We start from the raw sequence: 23,993 nt of genomic DNA on the forward strand, positions 1-23,993 counted from the left end.
ATACACATACATACACACACACACACACACACACACACACAAAGTTATGGCAATACTGTTTAAATGCACTGCTGTGTCTTAATGAAAGGCCTTGCGGTGTTCTCGTCCAAGCAGCAGTGAGTGTCCTTCACATCAGGAAGTGGGCGAGAGCTCCCTGAGGAGCACAGAGAGCCGCAGGAAGTGCTGCTGCTCGTCAGCACACTGACACGTCCAGTGTGTGTGTATTAATGCATAGGAGAGTATATATGAAGGCATATGCTTTTGTGTGTGTTTCTGCTTATGTACCCATTCATTGCGTTAATTTGTGTGTCAGGCCTGGATCATTGTGTTAAAAGCCTCTACTTCGGCTGCCTTTGTTGGTGGTCATGGAAATTTTCATGATAACGTAGGAGGTTACATGAAGGATTGGCAGCATCACAACAGCATCACGGCAGCATACTAAGTGTTGGGGATGTGACCATTATAAATGCATATTTATTTATTTTTATTTTATTTAGTTTATCTTTGTAAAGAATGCTTTTAAATGTTCTGATCAAGCTGTATAATCTGTTGCTTGCAGTATGCAAGACTATAATCAAGTGGTTCTAGAAACAAACCTCTTGAATTAGATATTTCCATTATAATATGAGGTATGATACATTTGTGAATTTGACGACATCCAGGGGGAACTGTGTTGACTTTCCCTTGTTGCATAAAGACAATCGTAAGTTGCCAAATAATACATTTTCCAAACATGCTGTGTCTTGCTATGTCATAGCAAGAGGCTATAGCCTATTTCTGACAAGACAGCAGTGCAGTTATATCCAATACCCGATAACACTACAAAACAAACAAATAGTGAGATGTGCACACATTAAGAGGAACACAGATTAGCATAGACCCAACAACTAAATCAAACTGTTAAGATGTACATAACTAAGATAGAAAAAACAAAACCAACAAACTCAAAAACTGGAACTAAGCAAGCTAAAGCGTACTGCCGTGACAGGCATGTAAAATGTTTTTTTCCCATTTATGTCTTACCTTTGATGACTTTATGCATGGAAGTAGACAGGTTGTAGACTGCAAACAACTGCAGGCAACGATGCAGCAACTTTTTCCTTTCACCTTTAGCTGTCTTGGGTTTGGCTTTGGAAATGGTCTCTCTTTTGCAGATCTCTGCACATCTTTTTATTAGGTGCTGCTTCAAGTTCAAAGTACAGTTACATGCTGCTTACTGCTAAAAATAACCTGAAAGCTTGACCGAGGTAATGGCAGCTGGAGGAGAAATTAAGTGGACGTTTCGGAAAGACATGGAGAGCAGCAGGGTTATGTTTGCCCGTAACACAACAACAAGGCTTAAATTAGTTCATTTTTTTGATGGTGCTCTTAGCAAAGTTTTCACTGTATGTCAAAACAGCTGTTTAGATTTTCTCATAATTGCTTGCAGGTGTCCCCTAGTGGCTTGGCCCCTGGGCACATGCCCATAAAACCAATGGGATGATCCGAACCTGAGGTAGAAACTGAAGTAGAACTGTGACTCAATATGTTAACCAGATTTATTTTCACTTGACTACCATATTTTGCAGTGTGAAAACAACTAACTAAAACACACTAAAACAAAAGCTGTGATCAATGAAAAATAAATATACTGTGTATAATATATAATATATTTGACAGAGTACAGTGCACGAGCAGCTGGGCTTCAGCCTGACTGTTAATACATTGTTGACACCCACTGCATATGTTCTGAACTGTGGTAACGTACATAGTAAAAAATTATGATTAATTATGGAACTTAAATGGGTGATTTTGAGGACAAGTATTCAAGTACTTGTTCTGAAATATCAGTGAGTATTCAAGGCCTGTAAATGGCTGTTCAGGCCAGCCTTAAAAACTTGTAACATTTGTTTACATTACAAGTTAAAAACGTTTTCCTGTAAAGTTAAATATAGATAGATGTTTTTATGACGCTGGCGATATGTGCGTGTGGTTGGACATATGAGTGCACATGTGCATGCGCATGGACACGTACTTGTGTGTACGTGGGCTCTATGCCCAAAGGCCATAAGCTGTTAATGCCATTAAGAAGCTGTGTGTGAGGCCTGCCTGTAGCACTAATCCTCTTTGGTTGTGGTCAGGTTCACTGCCCTGATCAGCACTGCCCTGATTGACTGTCATGGCTTTTCATCCTCAACATATTGTTAACTTGCTGTTGTAGTTTGCTCACATCAGGATGCATGTGGAAAGTGTTGAAAAGAACAGTATTGGTGACGCAAGTAGTGGTGTGTCTAATTGGGCTTAGATCTGAGTACATCTAGCTCTACTGATTTGCTGGACAGGGCAGTGGGCCCTGATGTCTCTGCCCTGAATCTCACCCCAACCAAATGGGGAGAGGGCATTAGGGTAATCTCTAATTACCCAGAGAGGCCTGTTAGCCTCAGCCATCAGCTTTCAGCTGTAGTTAACTGTGTAGTGATAGTGAAAGAATCTGATGAAATGTCATGTGGTGCCATGTCATGGGATATACCGACGCTAGCCGAATGTTAGCGGGCATGATGTAATGAAATGCGCAGAATGCGAGGCACACGCTACTCTCAGTTTCATTCACCCTCAGCTCGTCTTACTCTGAGACATCCTTGTTGATGTCTCCCATGCCTCTGGATCTCTCGTGCCCCTACAAAGCTGTGCTGGGAACACTCGCGGAATGTAGCCGCCTCAAAAGGCATACAAACGATAATTCTGTCTGATCTGGCCAATGATCTCCAGGCTGCATCCAGATTTTTACAAATATAGCTCTGACTCTGCTGTTCAGTGCCTCAGATGTTTGAGTGTCATGCATGAATGTGGCCAAATATTAATTAAGTGTTTAAGAAGGAACAGTAGTAAAATTCAAGAAATTTCTTTTAAAAAATAAGTTATAGGTGATAGCTTAATGAGCTGACAGCCAATCAGCTGCTTGTTTTTATCCATTTATTATACATAGGCATGTCAGAGTTATTACGTAATCGCCTGATCTCAATTATGTCAGTTGATCTCAATTATTTAAGTTGACCGCATTTATTTTCCACAGTTACTTCACAACAAACTGAATATAAACGAGTTGTGTTTTCAGTTGGGTTGAGGCAAATAAATGTAAACAAAATAAAGCAGAAAATGCATTTATTGGGTCTTAAAAAACGAAAATATACTAACCGGTTCAGTAACATCTTTAGATGAGTAATGTTTGTTTATTTGATGGTTGTTAATAGCACCTTTAGAAGGTGGGGGTAATGTTTGGTGTTGATGTTTGGAATAAAACTACCCTTATAAGGCGTTTATGAATAGTTTAAAATTAGATTATTAATTAGGTCGTAAACAAAAAAAAGCATCAGCCAACAGTTATAACGCTTTAGTAAAAAGGTTAACGGTGAGCTGTTATAACTGATGAATATGAATATCAAATGAAGTGTACACTGAACCATTGTTAATTGCAATTATTTAAATGGTAAACCTTCATCAGCGAAAATTTCATGATTGTGACAGACCTAACTATACACTGATGGTGCTGGTGGTTGTTGTTTAGAGTCTCTTTTAATTGGTCTAAATCTGGATTACCATGATATACTTAGAAAAATATATAGTGACAGTTTATCATGATAATGATTTATGTCGTCATATTGCCTACTCCTAAGTCGTACTCTTAACCATCTGGGTTTCCAAACGCTGCTCCCACCCCCCAAAACCAAGGTAACCCAGTCCCCACCCCCACGACCTGAACCCATAGCTGCCCACCCCCTTTGGCTTAAAGAGTATTTGTGTCTTTAAATCATGCTTTGTGTGGGACAAAGCGAACGAGTGAACAACGCAGCTATAATCTGCATTTATGATATTGCATTTGCAGCCTGAAATCAGGTCAGGCGGACTAATCCTAACTTGGGGGGAGGTGGTCCGCGTCTGCTCTGGCTTTCATGCTGTGTGATGGAGCGAATGCCATTTTTACAGCCACAGTTGCTAAAAAACATCAACACATTGACCTTTGAGATAATTGGGTTGTCCTGTACTGTTTAAAAGAGAAGTATTCTATTATTAAATATGCTTGAAAATTGTATAATTGTCCTGCAAATTGAGCAGTTAGGCTTTAAAAACGTACACTATTCTCTGACAAACCTCAGATGTAAGTTTTTTAATCAGGAAATACGCTCTGATTAAGACCTTGGCTGTACATCCAACAGAGCTCGTTTGTTCCATCGTTTAATTGAATCGATTTGTCTCTGTGTTTCTCACCAAAAGTACAAGACACTCGAGAGAGGAAATGAATCCTAATTTCTGTGCTGTGGTGGGATTTGAGAGCGTTGTCTAGTCTAGGCGTTGGCTTTCTGGACATGGTCCAGAAGTGGTGACCGAGCGAGATCTTGTGTGCTGTTTACTGAGATCATAAACACACAGTGCATATGGAGGACTGTTTGAGGTCTTTTGTGTGTATTATGCTGTACAAATATTATTAATAGGACCAGTGAGTCTTTGCAACTGTCAATATTGAAAGCGGTGTGTTTATAGAGGCTCCTTACAGCACTGCAAGTGAGGAAGCAGCACTCTTACAAATTCAAGAAAGATTCAACAACATGAGAAAGGGCACGGCGTGCACGGCTCAGACTCTGTGATGACCTCACGCTCTCTGTTTGTGTGTTATAGGGTTATTCCCTGACGTCGGAGGTGGCTACTTCCTCCCGAGGCTCCAGGGAAAGCTGGGGCTGTTTCTGGCCCTGACTGGATTCCGGCTCAGAGGCCGAGACGTCCAAAGGGCAGGGGTGGCCACACACTTCGTGGAGTCAGAGAAGGTACTGCAAACAGAATATTTGTGGTGATTTTAGACCTATTCAGCTGGACTTTTAGCAGCATAACCATTAGAAATCACAGTTATTGCTGGCAATAACAAACGCAAGATATAATATTGGATTAATTGTTCCTCACTCATGTAGATCATTGAAACAAGCAGATCAATTCTGTGGAAGATCCTAAACTTTGAATCAACACCACATTCCTGTTTCTAAGAAGAAGAGGGGAAATGATTCGAATTTGATGAAAATGATTGTTACTTTATTATTGTTCTGCTAGTGGCACCCCCTTGTGGAGAATTTTTAGCCTGCTAAACATGAGTGAGTTCCATGAGGTGCTTCACATCAGAAAGTTAGTAGTGCAGGCAAAAAAAGAACATTTGGGAAAGTCAAATGTAAATTCACCAGATAATTCATTAGAATTAAGGATTCATTAGTTTTGTAATTACATTAAAGTAATTATGTAAATTGAGTAGATATTATATAACAAAACAATAATAACAATAATAAGATATCTGAAGGATAATTAAAGGTGACTTCCACTGTTTTTTTTTTAATTAAATCTTAACATGTAAACAAAGACAGTCGGAGTGGTTTGATGTTGAATGTTCTATTGTGGAGAATCTTATTGAGTCAGAACAGTGGTGTTGATGGGAACCAGATGTCTGAAGTATTTAATGCATCTAAAAGCGACATCACAAAAAGCTACTGCATGAAACAATTACAAATCCACTTACAGATACCTGGAATAAGTTTTTGCCCTAAAACATCCTTTTAACACACTCATGGCGGAGGGGTACAGGGCATCGTGAGGTGAGGTACATCGAAAATAGTACCCAAGGAAAATGTGTTTTTTGGCTTTACTACCGCTTTAGCATTATCGACATATATAAAAACTCAGAAGACACATATAAGTTCACTGGTCATTTTGGATAATATATAAAATGTCAGCATTTGTAGACATTGTGATGCCCAGTAGTGGAATCCCTACAATGAACCGTTCCACATCAACCCACTCTGAATTACTTTGATGACTTTGTTTGCATCTCAACGATTGAATTGTAGAGAAATTTTAAAAATCAGCAGAATTACCCTTTAAGTAGATGCCTTAAAGGGACAATGCCATCCACTTCAGCGTTTGGCCTTCAATTGGTTGCAGTTAGGCAAAGGAATGGGGCGGGATCACTGAGTCAGCATCTTTTTTGGTTAGTGGCCTGTGGGCAGGGCAGCAGGACGTAGCCGGGTCCTGGCATCTAAACCAGCTCATGTGCCAGCTTAAGGCGGCCGTGCCTATGCTGAAGCACTGGCACTGCCATGTAGAGAGAGAGGGCAGCGCAGGACAACGCCTACAACTGTCCACTGTCCAAGGACAGCCCGCTAACAGGAAACAGCAGGAGTTGTACACAGCAGACAAAAATATCAGCTCAGGTTCAGAGGAAGATAGGACCCCTTTTTGGTTGTATTATAAAATCATATTATAAAACAGTGCAATTATATTTAGAGCGTTAAAAGTAAGGAAAGGCTGTAATACTGTCAAAACAGTTAAAAAGCCAATCAGCACACTTAATTTATAAGGGAATTCCACCAGTGTTTCAGAGTGGTTTGATGTGGAATTATTTTAAATTGTAGAGAAACTAACCAACTTGAATTTCTTTACAGGCATTTTATTTACTATCCAAAACCATTAGTGAACCTACACGTCTTCTGAGTTTTTATATGTAGTGTTGATGACAATAAAACAGTGATAAATCTGCAAAAATATGCTTTCATTGGGGTCTACTGAAAGCCATAAACTTTGAAACCTTTTCAAAACTATCATAAAACAAAGTCTCAGACATTAGGCAGTTTATTCGTAACTATTTAATGTAATAACTTTCTGTTGACCACTCAGAATTACCATTTAATTTTACAGAAATTGTGAAAAAATGGTGAAATCCCCTTTAAATTTAATGAAGGATTGATTTGATGGCCAATGCACTTTAAGCACTTTCCACCCAAATAAATAATTTTATTAATCCAGATGATGTAATTTAAGCTCTGTAATGAGCTATTTTAATTTGTAGCTGTTCACATAATATGAGTGGCCTATTATGCTCAAACTACTGAATCACTCCACTACTCCACGGGAAGAACTACACAGCTAACATCACACAGTGTGAGTGAGTGCTATTTTGGGATCAGTGCCATCTCTGTTTATTTGCTGCACGGTACTGTATTAACATACTGATGAATCTGTTCCGTGTAAACACAACCAATCTATAAGCATCAATGAATTTAGTGAATTTAGTTCATGAAAAGAGAACTGCGAACTCTGTTTTCTGGCATGAAGCTCGTTTCTCTGGTATATTTGTGGCCCTTTGCTTGGGTTACATAAGCACTAGACTGTCATATTTGGCTCTTGCTGTGTCCAAATAGGAAGTGTTGAATTGGTCTCTCTGCTTGCAGCTTAGTGCCCTTGAGAAGGACCTGGTGGAACTGAAGTCTCCCTCAGTCGGTGACGTGGCTCAAGTCCTGAACACCTATCAGGAGCAGGTACGTAACACAGGCCCATTTGTTTACTTCCCAAACAGATCACACCTAAGGCCTCCACGCTCTGCCGCCTGTGTTCTCACTGCCACGTTCTGGCCACTGCTGTGATACTGAAGGACGCTGGTTGTCAAAACTTTGGGGACACCTTATCTTTTGAAATGTATGTTAGATTTTCACTGACGTAAGAACAATATCTGCAAATACTTTATAAGAGAGGTTTGTCTTAACCATTAGGACCCGAAGCAAAACCAAAGGTAACTTACAGTCTTTATAACTTCAGAACGGTTTAAGCTACAGACATGATACACATATCAGGACATTCAGCAGACCTGTCCCTAACTAGTTAGCATGATGTCATCAAGCTGTGATGTCAGCATCAGTGAGTAATTCGGCTCGGAAAATCACCCAAAATCCTGATATTATTGCTCTGCTTTTTGGCCTTCATATTCCAACACAAGGTTAAAACAGCAACGTGATTCACACATCAGATCACTCATCAGACTCTGCTGTCACAATCCAGACCTTTGAGCATCCATCAGCCAGCAATCCAGCTCCAAAATCACCCAAACCCCAGTCACTACTGTTATATTACAGCTCTGCTTTTAGCCTTCATATAATAAACAAAGGGTTAAAAATAGTGACATGATTCACACATCAGAACACTCAGAGGAACCTTTCATCACTAGCCAGAGTGAGAAACCAGCCTTAACGTCACACAACCCAGAAATACAGCACAGCCAGATCACTGTAAAACCTGCTATTAGCTCTCTGCTTTAGCCTTCATTTGGCAACAAAAGGGTTAATACATTGGGTATATTTTTTTGCAACACTCAGCTTCACATGTATCAAATCATGTTTGGTATGAAGAGCAGGTTTTGCCTAAATCACGATTTGGCAGTTTTTGTTTCTGAACTGTTGTTAGAATCACATATTGAAACTCTTTTGGTCCAGATGTGGTTAAATGCCTGAAAGGTTTGAGTGCTGATGAGTGCTGATGGCAAAGGGGACAAAATGGCGTCATTCCCAAGATAAGGCCTTTGTCAGATGTTTCTGAAGTTTTGCAGTTTGGTAAGATCTGAACAGCTTTCTGTTTAATATGTTCAGTCACTGCAAACCAAGATTGAAGTTTAGAAGCCCAGACCAGGGCTTAGTATCTCACAGTAATGACTTATTTTTATCTTTTTTTTATTTTGCCTTTTATGTTGAAATAATGACTTATTTTCTGAAAATATTGTCCTGATGTCTCGAAATGACTTATGGCTTTTGTCTTGAAAAATTGATCTAGTATTATAAAACAGTGACTCTGTACATTTTAAGTAATTATTTCAGAATAATAAGTCATTATTGTGGTATGCTAAGTCTTGATGTTGAAGGTTGAAGTAAATCATTATTCTCACATAGTAAGTCAGTATTTGGAGAAACTAAGTCATTATTATGACATACTAAGTTAATATTTAAAGAAAATAAGTCATTCCTATGATATGCTAAGTAAAAATCTTGACCTTTTAAAAATATCTTACCTAAAGGGAATGAGCTTCATTAAGGAAGAGATGCTCTTTTTGTAAAGACTTTTTTAAAAACTAGGGGTCCACAAACTTGTGATGGGCAGTGTATGTTTCTGTATGTCTCCATTGTGAATTGCTGATGTACCCTACCATTCAAAAGTTTGGAATTACTTTTCATAGTAATTATTAGAAGGTATTGTAAGCTGTTTAATATATATATATATATATATATATACATATACACACATACACAGGGAGATTCACTTGAAAGAGGCCTGAAAGAGGATGAAGCGATCTGAACAAAACAATGTGCAATGTGCTCCTCAGTATATGGAGCTCTGAACAAGCCAGGATGCCCCTGCGTCAGAGTGATGAGGTCGGCGCCGGACAGCCGTTGCGACGTTTAACCTTCGTTTGCAATTGATTACATATACGTCAAGTATGTAGTGTATTTTTTGGTTTAGATTGCTTCATCCTAACATGAGTTACAGCAGAATATTCGGGGCCTCTTTCGAGTGAATTTCCCTCCATACATATCTATCTCTCTCTCTCTCTCTCTCTATATATATATATATATACAGCGCATCAATAGAATCAATTGTCTACATGTATTTGCAACAAAAGTGGTTTTATTTTTAATGAAAGCAATGATTCCAAACTTTTGAATGGTAGCATATTGCCTTATCCAAAAGTGTGGTCACCCCTGGTCAGATGACATGTTTTGTGAAAATATGTTCACGCATCCTCTACAGAGAACACACTTCTGCACATTGTCACATGCAATTACGGTTTATTTGCTGAATTTAACATATTGATGGAAAAAGGTCAAGCATAAAATGTGGCAGGTGCAAAAGTCATGTTTTATTTTTTCCCAATATATTAAACACTATATATTGCACTAAAATTTGCAGAAAGATGCCATATTTAGATTTATTTCCTGTAGAGGATGGGTTATAGTAACACTGTTACTATGGATCTTCAGTATGAATGGCTTTTAATGGTTATTTCTAATGTCTGAAACAGTGTGTTGTGGTTTAGCTATTTCAGAGCTCAAAGTACTGCAGCCTTATTTTATTGGCCTTATTATGCTGTGTGTCTTGTGCAGAGTTTATGGTAAGTTTGTCATTAGTGCCATAAAGTTATATGTGTGCTAGCATCAGAACAGGACAGTCTGAGTTGGGATTATTCAGATTCATAACGTCAGATTCTACGTCACACAGCTTTCAGAGGAGCTGGGGGGCTGGTGGGGGGGCATAGGGGTTTTCACGCACACATTAGCATTCACACAAGCTCTGCGTCATTCTGCTGATGGAGACAGTACCGGCTCTGAACCTTCCAGAATTATAACACGATACACTTTTATCATATTTCAACCAGTCCAGCGTCTGTTCTGAGCCAGTCTGAGGGTGCACTTTATTTAGCCTCTATGTTGTTTGATACCTTTGAGTACTGCAATCTTCTTTTCTCATACCCGGATAGGTACAAGAGGAATGTGAATACTGATACTTTAGCATCATATGGTGGTGACCAGATTTTATATTAATTATGCATTTTGAAACAAGAGTGCTAGCTTAGTTTCTATTCATATAATTGTGTAATAATAGTGGCAACAATAAAAATGTATATAGTGCCTCTCTCATAATAGATAATCAACCCAGAACATATGTATTAACCCAAATTAACATTCTTGAGTCAAAGGGATAATTAACATATAAGGAAATGGGATGATATTGTGATGGTTCTGCCAAATTTACACTACACAAGTATCCAGACAGCCCTTCTAATTAGTGATCTTAGTACTCTAAGGTGCACCTGTTGCTGACACAGGCATTTAACTGCACACACATAGCTTGTATAATCTCCACAGGAAACACTGACCAGTAGAATGTGACGCTGTGGAACAACTGTACATGAGCCAGAGGTCCCCATGCTCCAGTGGTAAGAATCAGCTATTAGCTATAAAGCCCCCCACCACTGGGCTGAGGAGCAGTGGAGCTGTGTTCTCTGGAGTGATGGAGCTCCAACACCTTTGGGATGAGTTGGAGTGATCCAGAACTGGTCATCCAACATCAGTACCTGACCTCACTAATGCTCTTTTAGCTGCAAATCAAATCCTCACAGCAATTGTTCAACACCTACTGTAAAGCCTTCCTAGAAGAGTAGACTCTATATATAATATCTGTATAGACTCTATATGTATAAACTTTTAGACATATAGTGTATCGGCCAAGATATTTGGTGCCAAATGTTTTATTAATCTCAAATAGACTTGCTTTTGTGGTTTCTGACACTGTATGACTTACAGACAAAAAACATCCATAAGCCTATTTTTGTCATGTCCATATTTATAGGTAACTGTATGTCACACAGTGTCAGAAGCTATAAGCAAGTACTTAACAACTGACATGGTTTGAGGCAAGTGATGATTTTAACAGATGGATCCTTTTATTCCTGTTAGCTGTATTAGCATCATAACTATAGTGCAAAACTAAAGAAACAAGCTTGAATGAATGAATAACTACATTTTGGGTTAAGAGGGAAAACTGTATACATTAGACAGAGCTGTACGATGTGATACTGTCAAACATGGTAAGAAATATGAATTACGCAAGCTTACATTGGCATGCCAATGACATATGTGTACATCTCCATTCACATATTTTACCACGTCCAAGCGCTCATGAAAGTTGTCAATAATTTGCATGGTATTCTAACTACAAACAGCGTTTTACAGGTTGTGTGACTTGCAACACAGGTTAAGTTATGGTAGTTGTCGTCTATCAGGTAATCTGAACACTAGAGATCGTTTCCAGATGTTTGTAAACAAAAGGTCACACAAAGTGACCAAAAAAGTGTTTAGTGTGGGTACAAAGCACAAGTGTCGATACAAAATGTTTCATTGCACATTGCATGCAATTACACATTTCCACCAGAGAGGTCTCCAAATCCCCAAATGTTACATAGTGCTGCTTTAAATAATAATAAAAAAAACCATAATTCCATTTTATATACATATTACATCCACATGTTATATTCCTGTGATGATTTATCACTCAAATCATACCTGCACTCCTGCTGGTGTGGGTTTCTGTGCTTTTAAAGATGCACGAAAACGCTACTTGAGTGCTAATAGCGTGGGGAATCTGAGTTACTGTGGAAAAAAATGAGTTCTGCACAATTTGCACAATGACCATTTTTACTTGCCACAGTTAAAATGACACCATGTTGCACTTTTTGAGATTAATACATTTTAAGCATTTTATATTGTGTTTGTCTCTGGGCTAAAAAAACAATTTGTGCAACTTGTATAGCGCCAGTATTACCTACTCAAAAGGTTTACATACAGCCCTGTTCAATTTTAGACCAAACTAGTGCTTTAATCAGAGCTGTGAAGAAACAGACTGAAGTAAAAGTGCTAGTTTGGATGTAAAGGGCAAGAGCTGTTTCTCAATCAGCAGTCTTACCCTCTCTTCGAAGTATGTACGTCGGAGTGTCCGCCTCAGTGAGAGCAGAAATGCGTCTGCTGATTCTGTCCTGTCGACGGGTGGAGGGGGTGGGTGTAGATGGAGCTATTTTGTATTCAGCATGACACACACTGGCACAGATCATGGTTGGTTCAGTCTGTCATCCTCACACTCAGACTAAGAACTGCTGAATGGAGTGTAAAATAGTGCCCGAGAGGACAAAGCAGACAGAAGGAAAACGCACACACACTCTCACATGCTCATATGGACAGTGCAGCACAGATAATTTGGGAGAACTGTGGAAGCACATTCCTGCGTATAACTCAGTTTGGCTTTAACAGAGACTATTGTGTCGTGTCCCCAGAGCACCCTGGATGCAGAGAAGCCGTTTGCCCTGCAGCAGCACACAGAAGCCATTGATAGGTAAAGTTAAACCCTCTCCCGACCTCAACACATCCCCACTCTGGTCCTTCCCATAAATCACACTCTTTTCTCCTTATATTGCTGCACAGAAATAGAGTGAAACCAAAGATCACCTTTTAATGATGTAAAAATAATCCACCTCTACAAATGGAAACTAAGAGAGGTGAAACTCTCCGCTATATTAAACAAATGTCCTGAGAGCTTTAAAAGGGTGGAGGTGAGCTGCTTTTGGTTTTGTTCTTCATTGGATTGTCACTAACAAGGGTGGACAATCCTTGAGTAATTGTCCTTATTTGAATATTACTGAAATTGAATCCTTTTACTTTTAAAGAATATACTTTTTACTTCTTATATTTTTATTTTGACCTTCAGAAGAATTTGTTACAAATCCTTAAGGCCAGATTTTTTTTCTCTTGCCAGTCAATAATAAATCCCTGCACATTTGAATTTATTGTTTTTTATAAAAACAACACTGTTCTTATCATTTTTAATGAAACTGCACACAATTTTTTTTTGTGCACCACACACCACCAAACTTTTGATTTATTTGTTAAGACATTTTCTTTTTACTTTTACATACTTGAGTTGTTTCAATGTAGATACTTTTTGACCTTCTCTCAAGTATACATTTGGCTCCAAACCTCCGTGTTTAACTGAATGTCATTTTGGCAAACAGTGTTGGTAGTAATGTGGTACAAAGTAACATGTTACAGTAATGTAATTCTTTTTTCCTGTTATGAATGTGCAGTGATTTACAGTTTATTGGTATCACATTATAGTTGCTTACTTAATATGAATTATGTTACTTGCATTAATTATATTCTCTAAGAAAGCAGTATTAGTTATGCACTAAATGCATTTAATCATACATTTATGGTGGGAAGCACCGTAAACTTAGCGAATCGACAGTCTGTCAAAGCATCTAAACATGCTAATATAAAATAGATGGATAAAGACCCTCAAAGTGAGAGCCCTAAACACAGCTAAACAACCTAAACAGGTTTTATTTTGGGGCAAATGTTCTTGAAGCATTTGGCAGGTTTCTATGTTTTCAAACAGCATCAACTATTCACAAATGTAATTATATACTTTTTCCAAGAAATAATCAACAAAGTTATCCCATTACAGTTTGAGAGAAGTAATTAGTAATTCGTAATGGATTTCCTTTTTTTTTATCCCTTGTGTGGTGTTCAGGTCTGTGGGAGCCATTTTCAATGTTTACCAAAAGAAAAAATGATGTGATTTATTATTATTTCAACATCAGATTTCTTGGCCTTTGCTCGTTTTCTGTGAAGAACATATAAAATAACACATTTTCAGTGCCTTCACTCTGTTCACCTCCACACATTTATATTACACATGTGGTGTTGGGTGAACCTGCAGAGAATAAAAGTGTGGAGGTGCTGTGTCCTTCACTCTGTTCTCCTCCTACATGGCCTGCTGTTAGTTTGCGTGTGTCTGTTTGTGTATGTGTTTGTATATATATATATATATATATATATATATATATATATATATATATATATATATATATATATATATATGTGTGTATGTGTTTGTGTGTGTGTGTGTGAGGGTGGACAACATGGACAGGCTGCTGACTGGCTACAGCTGCTAAAGGAGAACCCTACGCTGACCACTGTATTTTTACATAAATTGTTATGGCTGAATTGATTTAAATAAGCACCACACAAGAGTTAATAACTACCCCAGCATTGTTGACAAAGTACTCATACTTTTGCTTAACTAAATACTTTTTTTCCACCTTTGCACACTGGCTAATATAATTCCCAAAGTGGCCATCAAAAGTTCCTTGCCCTCTTTTGAAATTTAATTTTTTCTTAGGAATATCTTAAGCCAAACCTACAAAAACAGGTTTTGTCTTATAAATGATTTGACAGTTTTCTTTTCTGTTGTTAAAAGTACATATTGAAACTCTTTGGGCCTACAGGTGGCTTAAACACCTGAAAGATTTCAGTACTGACATGACAAGAGGATAAAATGTGCAGCCTTAATGAGGCATTGTCACTACTATTGTTGCTAATATTTACGTGTGAAATTGTTAAAATGTCCAGTCAATACAAAATGACCAAAAAAACATGCTGAATTGCATTAAAAAGCTTGGTGTCCTCAAACTTCAGTGACCAGTGTACAACTCAGGATCTTCACTCTCAGCAGGGAAGGCGTGTGTGGTTTTAACTATGTGTGGCTTTACACAGAAATATGTAATGGTCAAACTGCAGCCTCACTGAGCACAGATCATCTGAGGACGAGAAGCGGCTCGACGTCAGCCATCTTCACACCTTAACTTGATTTAGTGCTCAGTCCCTGTTAGCAGCCTACACGTACACACATATTGACACATCAAGGGTCCTAGAGACTTGATTTTTACAAGGAAATTCTGTTGACTTTTCAAAAGCTCTGTATAATTAAATGTTTAAAATGTGAACAAACTCATTCATGGTGAAAAGACCCATTCTAGAGAAACATACCAAATCAGAATTGTTCAGTGGTGGTGATAGGAAACAGATGTCGGAAGAGTTTAATGCTTCTAGAAGCTCCCTCACAGAAAGTTATTACATGAAATGGTTATGAATACGCCGCCCTATGACTGACATATAGTTTTTTTTTTTTAATTCAGTTGACAGAGGTACATGCAGGGGGTTGCAAGGCAAAACTGTACCCAAAGAAAAATTATTTTTTCATATTTGCTGTTTTACCATCAACATCACATATAAAAACTCACTGGAGGTTTTGAATATTAAATAAAACGTATTTGTGGCCTTGACATTGTGGCCCCTGCTTCCGTTCACCACCACTGTTGGTAAGATTCTATACAATGAACCATTTCACGTCAAATCGCTGTAAATGACTTTAGTTTGCATTACGAGGACACAATGAATTATGTAGAAATGTTGAAAAATAAGTGGAATTCCCCTTTTAAAGGTGATATTTAGATCTCTAGAGTTACTACTGGTGTTTTGCTGTACTATTTAAATGTAACTAAGTAGTTACGTTGGCATAATTAGTTCTATAGTTCATTACATAGTTACACAATGAAATTACATTTACATTCAATTTACATTCAGGATTGACAGTTTCAAGTCAGATTAATAAAATGTCTGCTTATGAACACATACAGTCATATGCAAAAGTGTAAACACCACTTTGTTGATTTTCTAAGTGAAAACATTCTCTACAGACCTAAACATCGCATTTTTCTGCAAATTTTAGTGCATTATTTCTATTTATTGGCTGAGCTTAATATATTGGGAATAATTAAACATAAAATGTGCCATAACTTTTGCACAGTCCACATTTTATGTTTAATTTTTTCCAATATGTTAAATTGAGCAAATAAATAGTAATTGTGCATTAAAACATGCAGACTAGTGTTCTCTGTTGAGGATGTTGTAACGTATTTACACTTAGAAAATCGACAACAGCATGTCATTTGACCAGGGGTGCCCAAACTTTTGCATACAGCTGTACCATTTGAAAGTAGGATCAGAAACTGAATTTCTCAGCTTATTGCAGTGTTTCAGTGAACAATGAGTAAGAAGTCATGTTGTAATCACAGGCAGTAACTGCAGGTTCTGAAGGTTAAACCAGGACACTTCACGAGAAGTTTCGGTCATAAAACACAGTTCATTCCTTCTGGAGATCAGACGCCTGATCAAAGGACCAAAATTATCAGCAGCGATCAGCCTACTGCTGCTCCGTCTGATGGGATGACAGCGCTCCAAAATCCCGCTCTGTCACGCTGCCTGACAATCGCCTCATCTCTGCTTCAGGGGGTTTCGAGTGTTTAGCCGAACAAATTATTAATGAGCAACAAAACTCTATATTTACCTGTTTGGCTCAGACCCATGCAGAGTGTTATATAAGGAGCGATGATGCATTATGGAGCCACTCCACTGTGTAAGTGGGATGACTAATTCTGCTCGACATGTTCTGTTAGTTTACCGCAGTGCACAAAGGTCAAAGGGAGCAGTTGCATTCATCAGTACATCCGCCAGGTATCTGTTTCATGTGTACAGTCAGGGAACAAACTTTAAATATGACATTTTTTTTGTAAATTTTAGTGCACAATGTTTATTTGCTAAAAAAATATACCGTATAAAATGCAGCATAACTTTTGCACAGGCCACATTTTATGTTTCATTTTTTCTCCAATATGTAACATTCAGCAAATAGACAGTAATTTTGCACTGAAGTGTTCAGAAGTGTTTTCACTGTTATTTTCACTTAGAAAATCAACAAAACGTCAATTGACTGGGGAGCCCAAACGTTTGCATACGATTGCACAAACAATCATCGTGTTACGATAGAATGAACACTTCCTATCATGATGTTGATGGCTAAATTTGTCACAGTTGTATATATTTTTTCATTATTATTGCCATGACATAAGGTACAGTGAAATATTTAAAAGCACTAAAACACTGAAATTCACCAAAGGGATTAAATTCATGGAATTGCATTGAACCTCCTATATTTCTTTAGAACACCACAAAAATGAACTACAGTTTGAATAAATGTGAAATTAAGATCAGCACTACAATTGTTTACACTTGTTCCAGTTATTACTATGTAAACATGTTGTCCTGGTTCGTGTTTTCCGTGTAGATATTTGCCTTCCACTGTAAGTTTTTAAAAAAATGATAATAGTACATAATACACTGTAATAATTCAGGGAACTGTGGACGTAAATAGCTACAGTCTCCAAGCAAAACGTGAACACAAGACAACACGTTTACACACATGAATGCTACTGCGCTTTATACCACATTACATCATTAAAACTGATATCTGTTCTATCCCTAGTATGCACAGGCCTTACCGTCCTCTGCTTGTGGCCCTGTCTGTCTTGCAGGCTCTTCAAGGCCAGCAGTGTGGAGGAGATCCTGGAGAACCTCCAGAAGGACGGCTCTGATTTTGCACAGAAGCAGGCCGAGGTGGGTTAAGGGGCTGACTCTCTGTTTTCTCATTCATTAGCAGACCAAGTGAAAAAACTGGCCCTATCCAAAACTCATGTCATGCGAAATGAAGGCCTTCACTCTAAATCCAAATGATTTAAGTGTTTTAAGAGCTTCGGTTGAGTTCACATTTATTTGTATAGCACTTTTTACATGGGGTGTGGTGTCACAAAGCATCTTTACAGAAATTTGGGTCCATGTAACAGTTTAAACACTCTACTGTAACGCTGTAGACATTGAATAATAATGCTAATAATAAAAACAATCTCTAGGCACCTCACGATTCGGCAGTGGTGTCCATGCAGCAGATTACGTTTTCTTAAGTGATTCTATTACTTTGGTTTTGGTCTTGTTGTAGAGAGGTCGCTATATCTCAGCTCCAAAGTGTGCAACATAGCACGAAAGCCCTGGTTCTCAACGACTGAGTACGGATGCAAATCCTTGGCAATAAAAGTTGGGATAGAGTTTGTAGTTCGCTTCGTCCTTTTCGATTTGGGCGGAAGCTTTGACATCGCTTGATCGATGATCTTCTGGTTGGCAGCAACTACAACCGAGCGGAAAATGGGTGGAAACATGTAATATGCTCCACAGAAGCTTCCATACGCTAGCTCAGGGGTTCAGCAACCTGCGGCTCTTTTACTGGCCTGGTGTGGCTCCACATCAGTTAGATTTCTATGTAAAAATAAAATAATCCTCATTTACAGTAAAATAAAGCTCTGCTGGTCGCACAGTTTCAACAAAAAATGACCTTAAATGCTGGCATTAATGTAGCATATAACTGCTAGTTCACCTAGCTAGTAGCTAACGAAAAGGCAAAGAGAAAGATTTAAGACGAACATCCATAATTTGGAGACAAATAGACTTATTTGCATTCATAAATCACTTCAGCTGGTTTCCTGATGCATTTAATCTGCAACGAGAAACTGTCAAACACTAAAAACACGTGAAACTGAAGTCAGTTTCGATTTTTGACATCTTTGAATCGATTCAGAATCTTCCACGTCCGCATCGCGATGCATCTTTGAATCGATTTTTCCCCCCACCCTTAATAACAATAATAATATGGCTTTGTGTGATTATATTATAGTAACTATTTCTTTCATTAATCTTAAGTGTGTCTGTGTTACTGTTGTTCGTCTTTGGCTTATTAAAGTGAAGAGGAATCATTAAGACATGAACTGATAAAAGCCTAAATTTCATTTTAAAATATAATATTCAGTGTTTAATTGCACTGTCTCTGCTCAGACCAGGAAAGATTTGACACATAAATTAAACACTTTGAAATTGATCATCTAGGACATCAACATTATCATCATCTTTAACCGCTTAGTCCAGATAGGGTCGCGGTATCATCTAGGACAGTCCCTTTTAAAGGTTTTTGGTTTTGTGCCATAAGATTAATCAAATAAATAAATCTAAATTGACTGCTCTTCCAGTTTATTACCCCTGGTTGTGCTGTATATGTGCATTATAAACTCATTCACAGATATGGTGTAGCTGTAAGTAAATGGGCATTGTTCTTAAGGTGGACATTTTCCATTTTACTCTATTTTCATCTAACGTATGATATTTTAGGATTATAAATGATCAGGCTTGTGCGTTATAAAATCCAGCAGTCAATCTGCGTTTGAATGTTTTGCAGCCTTTAATCTCTCACAGCTCAAAGTACTGCACTCTTGTTTTCTTGGGCTTTTTGGACTCTGCTACTACTATTGTAGGTTATTGTAGCTTCACGGCAAATGAGTTTTCACAAAGTGTTTCCATTAGGCTTTGTTCAGACAAAAATCAATCACAGCAAAGCAGATCTTTTCAATTCCAATTTGGACTGCATTCATCCTCAGCCACTTTAGCAAATGATTACATGCCAGTAACGTGTTCAACCCCAGCAATTTGATCAGGTAAATCAGGGAAATCTGATTTGACTGTTTCACAGCGCTGTCTGAGCGTGGCTCGAGAGCACTCGCCAGCCAAGTACAGTCCATGCCTCCATTGAACAGTGTGTGGGTGTGATGTCTTTATGTGTCTCATTACAGGAGTGATAGCAGCACATAAGCCTTTAACAGGGTTAGGCTTTTTCTGCTGCCACTTACAGAGGGGCTGTTTTCTCCCACTGCTGCACAGGGGTAAAACACGAGGATAATGATGATGACAGTGACAATGACAGTGTTAATGATGATGATTGTCACTGTATTGGATGTAGTGGATATGGGTGTTGCCTCTTATTTCATCTGAAAGCCCCTCGTTGCATGTGCAAACACTCATTGCATAATGGCCTTCAATTGCATTACGGGTCAGTCAGTATTACAGAGACGTTCTGATGTGCCCCGCATCTCAAAGTGTTTTATAGCGTGAGCTTGTCAGTCTGGAGACAGCTCACAGGATGTTGTGGAGTGCAGTTGCAACTGGACGGTGCTTCCATGTTGTCCTGTTGCCGCATGAATAATTGAGAGAAATTCCCTTTCTTCCAGCTTCAATTAAAAATGCATCAGAAGCACTTGACAGTGATTTTGTGTGAATAAGCATTAAGGCTAATGAAAAATTCTGTTTCTAGTTTACTGTGGTGATGAGTGGATTTTGATAGGCAACTGTCATATTTTGTTTTTTCATAAATAAAATAATAGAAGTGATTCCATTCTATCTATGGAAAAAGTATTGCGTTTTTGTGGGTATGAATGTCTCTCTAAATGAATTAATGCCATTAGCAAAAAATATATCTGCAAAAAATGTAAATGACACAATTTTCCCCTTACCTCAAACGTAATATACCAGCCAGACATGTTTGGTGTCTGTAGTGAAGCTAATACTCCACCAATTAGCATCATCCCAAGTTATTCATGCCTTAATCATCACTTGCCTCAGAGTTACTAGGTAATCTCAAATAGATCTTCTTATGTGGATTCTGACACTGTATGACACATTGTTGTCTACAAAAGTGTACAAAAGTTTGGTACATAGCTAAAAACAGTAGTAGCAGCCATCTTGATGTCCTTTGTTCATTTTTATGGCACTTTTTTCAATAAAACTTTAGAAGCAGACCCCAAATACAGTTCTGTGGAAAAGTAAGAGACCACCTTTAATTTATTTAACATCCAGTCCAAACTACCATTAAGTGCATTTTATACTTTAGGAGATACTTGTGAGGAGATTAGATGTAAGATAATCCACTTGCATAAGGAAGGAGAAAGTCAAAAACTGAATTAAAAAAACAGGAGTTTACAAAACTGGAGCTGAAAAAATTAATAAAAGCTACAGAGAAAATGGGACTCCAAACAATAATGCAAGATCTGGTAGACTCCAAAACTGTCCCCATCAAATAAACAGTACTTAAAGACCCTGTTTACACCTGATCACTCCGTGTGAGGAGTATCTGGATTGTATGCTGATAAACTTTTAGCTACATTCGTTTACATTTTGTAGTCAGATGCGTGTCTGGTTAGTGGACTGAAATCTGATTGCAGTGTGGGACAGAATATGCAAATCTGCTTGTTTTGCCGCAACCAATTACGGTTTGTTTATTCGTTCAGCCCCTTCGTCTGCAGCTTGTTTTTTACAGTGGTGCCTGTCCATATTGGTATTAAGCGTTTCATTTTGTCTGGTCCCCAATGATGTACGCCCTCCATGATTATCTTCCTTGCAGACACGGATCACATGCCCAGTGACGTACTGCATGGGGAGGAGTTTTGGTTGTACTGGGGCGGGGCGGGGGAGGGGTGTGGGGGGGGGTTGGTTGTCGAAAGCATCTCAGAGACAGATGTGTTTACACTGCTATAATTTGTGGCTCAAGTGCTTCTCAGACCACCTCCTGAAGTGGTTCGAGTGATTGGATTTGTATCTGTTTTAAATGCATCTTCGGTGCTTTTATACTTGCATTTTTATGTGGTCTGGCTTTATCCAGATATAATCCTGATACTCAATATGCATGAAGAGACCAGGTGTAAATGGGGTCAAAGCTTTCATCTTTGAGAGAGAGGAGAAAATCAAGCTTTTGCTTCAGATCTGAAAAATCCACAGGTGTTTCTGTCCATCCTTCCACTGTGAGAAGACGACTCAGTGCTATGGGTCTGAAAGGATGTGTAGCTGTGAAGAGCTGAGGAAAGGAAATAGACAAAAAAGCCAAAAAAATGAAAATCAAACCAAGCAGCTGCTGGTGTTCTCAGAGTCAGGAAACTGAAAGTGTTTTGGGATTACATGCATTGTGAAAAGCAGAAAGTGCAATAAACCTCTAAGACTGAACTTCAGAGGTGTGGAAAAAATCCCTGCAGATTTCTTTGAAAGACAAAAAATAAGTCTCCCAAAAAAGACTAGAAGCTGTAATAAAGACAAATAGTGGACACACAAAATTCTATCCATCCATCCATCCAAGTCTTTTTTTCCTAATGCTTAAAAACAAAAGAATAACTTGTACTTACTTACATTAATGGAATATGTTTTGGGGTAAAGGAAAACAGTGCAGAATTGTGGCTGATTTTTCTTCGTATGTTTTGATGCTGTAGACTTTGGCTAAGATGTCTCCAACCTCGTTGAAGCTGGCCTTCAGACAGATGCAGATGGGAGCCAGTATGAGCCTTCAGGAAGTTTTAGTGATGGAGTACAGGCTCTCCCAGGCCTGTATGGTATGTAACAACTCAGAACATGTTCTCACTACATTTCTCTCAGTGTGCTTTCCATCTGTTAACCTCTTTCAAATGTAAATACTGTGGTGTGTTTTGTAGAGAGGACATGACTTCTACGAGGGGGTGAGGGCAGGTAAGCTCATTTTACTTACTTTAATGTTTTTAATTCAAGAGCTCACTGAAGACACTTAAAGTCAACCTGAAATAACAACTGGTCATATTAAGCACCTTATCATATGATTTTGAAAGTCAAGTCAGATATGATTATGTGCACTGGAGGTGGGGTGGAGAAAAAGAACGGCAAGTTTCATCTCATCCTCCCACCACCCCACCGATCATCAAGCGAAATCGCTCAGTCATGAAAAAACAGCTCATTTGCATATATTTTCCAATTCAGCCTACAGAAGTTGAGCCACACCCACACTTGCTGAAATTAAAAGCAGTGTGTTGTCAATGAGGCACAATACATGGCAGCCAATCAGAATCAGAAACAGAACTCATCTATATATTCAGTTTTAAAGGCACAGTAACAACACAGCCTTATTAATTCCAAGAGATAAAGAGTTGGATGTTGGATGATAGTCATATTAAAATGAATTATGTTTTTGGTACATACAACCACACAGATGTAGGACACGGGCCCTTTAAAGCAAACCATGCTCGAGTCATTAAGTGCTATTTTCTTCTCATCTGATTGCAGTGATAATTGATAAGGACCAGAATCCTAAGTGGAAGCCCTCGACCCTGGCTGAAGTCACTGAGCAGTTGGTGGAAGAAAGCTTCAGATCTCTGGGAGAGAGAGAACTCAGACTGTGAAAACTACACCAGAAAAAACAGCCTTTTAAAGTCCCTTTATGGTCCATGAATTTATGAAGAAATCAAAGCAGTCATATTTTTGTAGAGTAAAAAAAGAGCTGATATGAGCAATAAATGTCAAACACACAGAGCTACAGAACAGCCCCTCTGAGACGATGAGCAGATATGCTGAGCCAGTGTTTAAAAAATAATGCTGATTTCCCGAAGTATCTGAGGATTGTGGAACTTCATAGGTCTTGTCTTTTCTCCTTGCTAGTATATACGGGACAATAGAAAGCTAAAGTTCTAGCAATGGGCTCTTTCTCTTTCATACTGTGTCCTCTTAGCAAGGCAATTTGGTAATGAGCCACTGTCATTTTCCACAGCCCAAAGTTTATTTCTGGGAAAAGCAGCACTAACACGACCGAACTGTGGTTTATATCCATAAAAACAAATTTACCCGTGACGTGTGTAAATATTTGTCTTCCATAATGAGTGAAATTAACCATGAAGCAGTTGGATTAAATAACCACAATGCTGGAACATTAAATAAACAACTGGCTATTTATTACACTGTATTTACACAAACAGCCGAGTGTTACCCAGTAGTTTTAATAGAAAATATGAACAAAAATGCCTTAAATAAACGCCTTCATGGGTTTGAACTGATTGGCCTATAATTCTGACCTTTCTGTGGATAATTCAGAAAATTACTAAATGTTTGTTGTGTAATATTTTAAGTTTGTTTTCACAGAAATTCCACTTTAATCCCTTAACTGGACAAATTTAGAAGTGATTTCATGCAGTGCTTTCTTTGGAAATCAAGTGGCCCATTTCTTTATGATGAAAAAAAAACCACGTCTCCCAACTTGTGTCTTGAATCCTTTCT

At 38.4% G+C, this 23,993-nt stretch overlaps 1 protein-coding gene across 1 annotated transcript in view; it reads left to right on the forward strand.

Annotated features, from left to right (window-relative positions):
• Nucleotides 1-23,773, forward strand: part of hibch (3-hydroxyisobutyryl-CoA hydrolase) — a 56,070-nt gene extending 32,297 nt beyond the window's left edge. The window contains exons 8-14 of the mRNA XM_036570462.1: nucleotides 4,654-4,799; nucleotides 7,242-7,328; nucleotides 12,659-12,717; nucleotides 17,594-17,675; nucleotides 22,190-22,309; nucleotides 22,409-22,442; nucleotides 23,010-23,773. Of these exons, the coding sequence (XP_036426355.1) occupies nucleotides 4,654-4,799; nucleotides 7,242-7,328; nucleotides 12,659-12,717; nucleotides 17,594-17,675; nucleotides 22,190-22,309; nucleotides 22,409-22,442; nucleotides 23,010-23,125 (644 nt within the window). The 3' untranslated portion in view covers nucleotides 23,126-23,773. The remainder of the gene's footprint in view (nucleotides 1-4,653; nucleotides 4,800-7,241; nucleotides 7,329-12,658; nucleotides 12,718-17,593; nucleotides 17,676-22,189; nucleotides 22,310-22,408; nucleotides 22,443-23,009) is intronic.
• The last annotated feature ends 220 nt before the right edge of the window (nucleotides 23,774-23,993 follow it).

This window comes from Colossoma macropomum, unplaced genomic scaffold (genome assembly GCF_904425465.1).
Source record: "Colossoma macropomum unplaced genomic scaffold, Colossoma_macropomum, whole genome shotgun sequence".
NCBI lineage: Eukaryota > Metazoa > Chordata > Actinopteri > Characiformes > Serrasalmidae > Colossoma > Colossoma macropomum.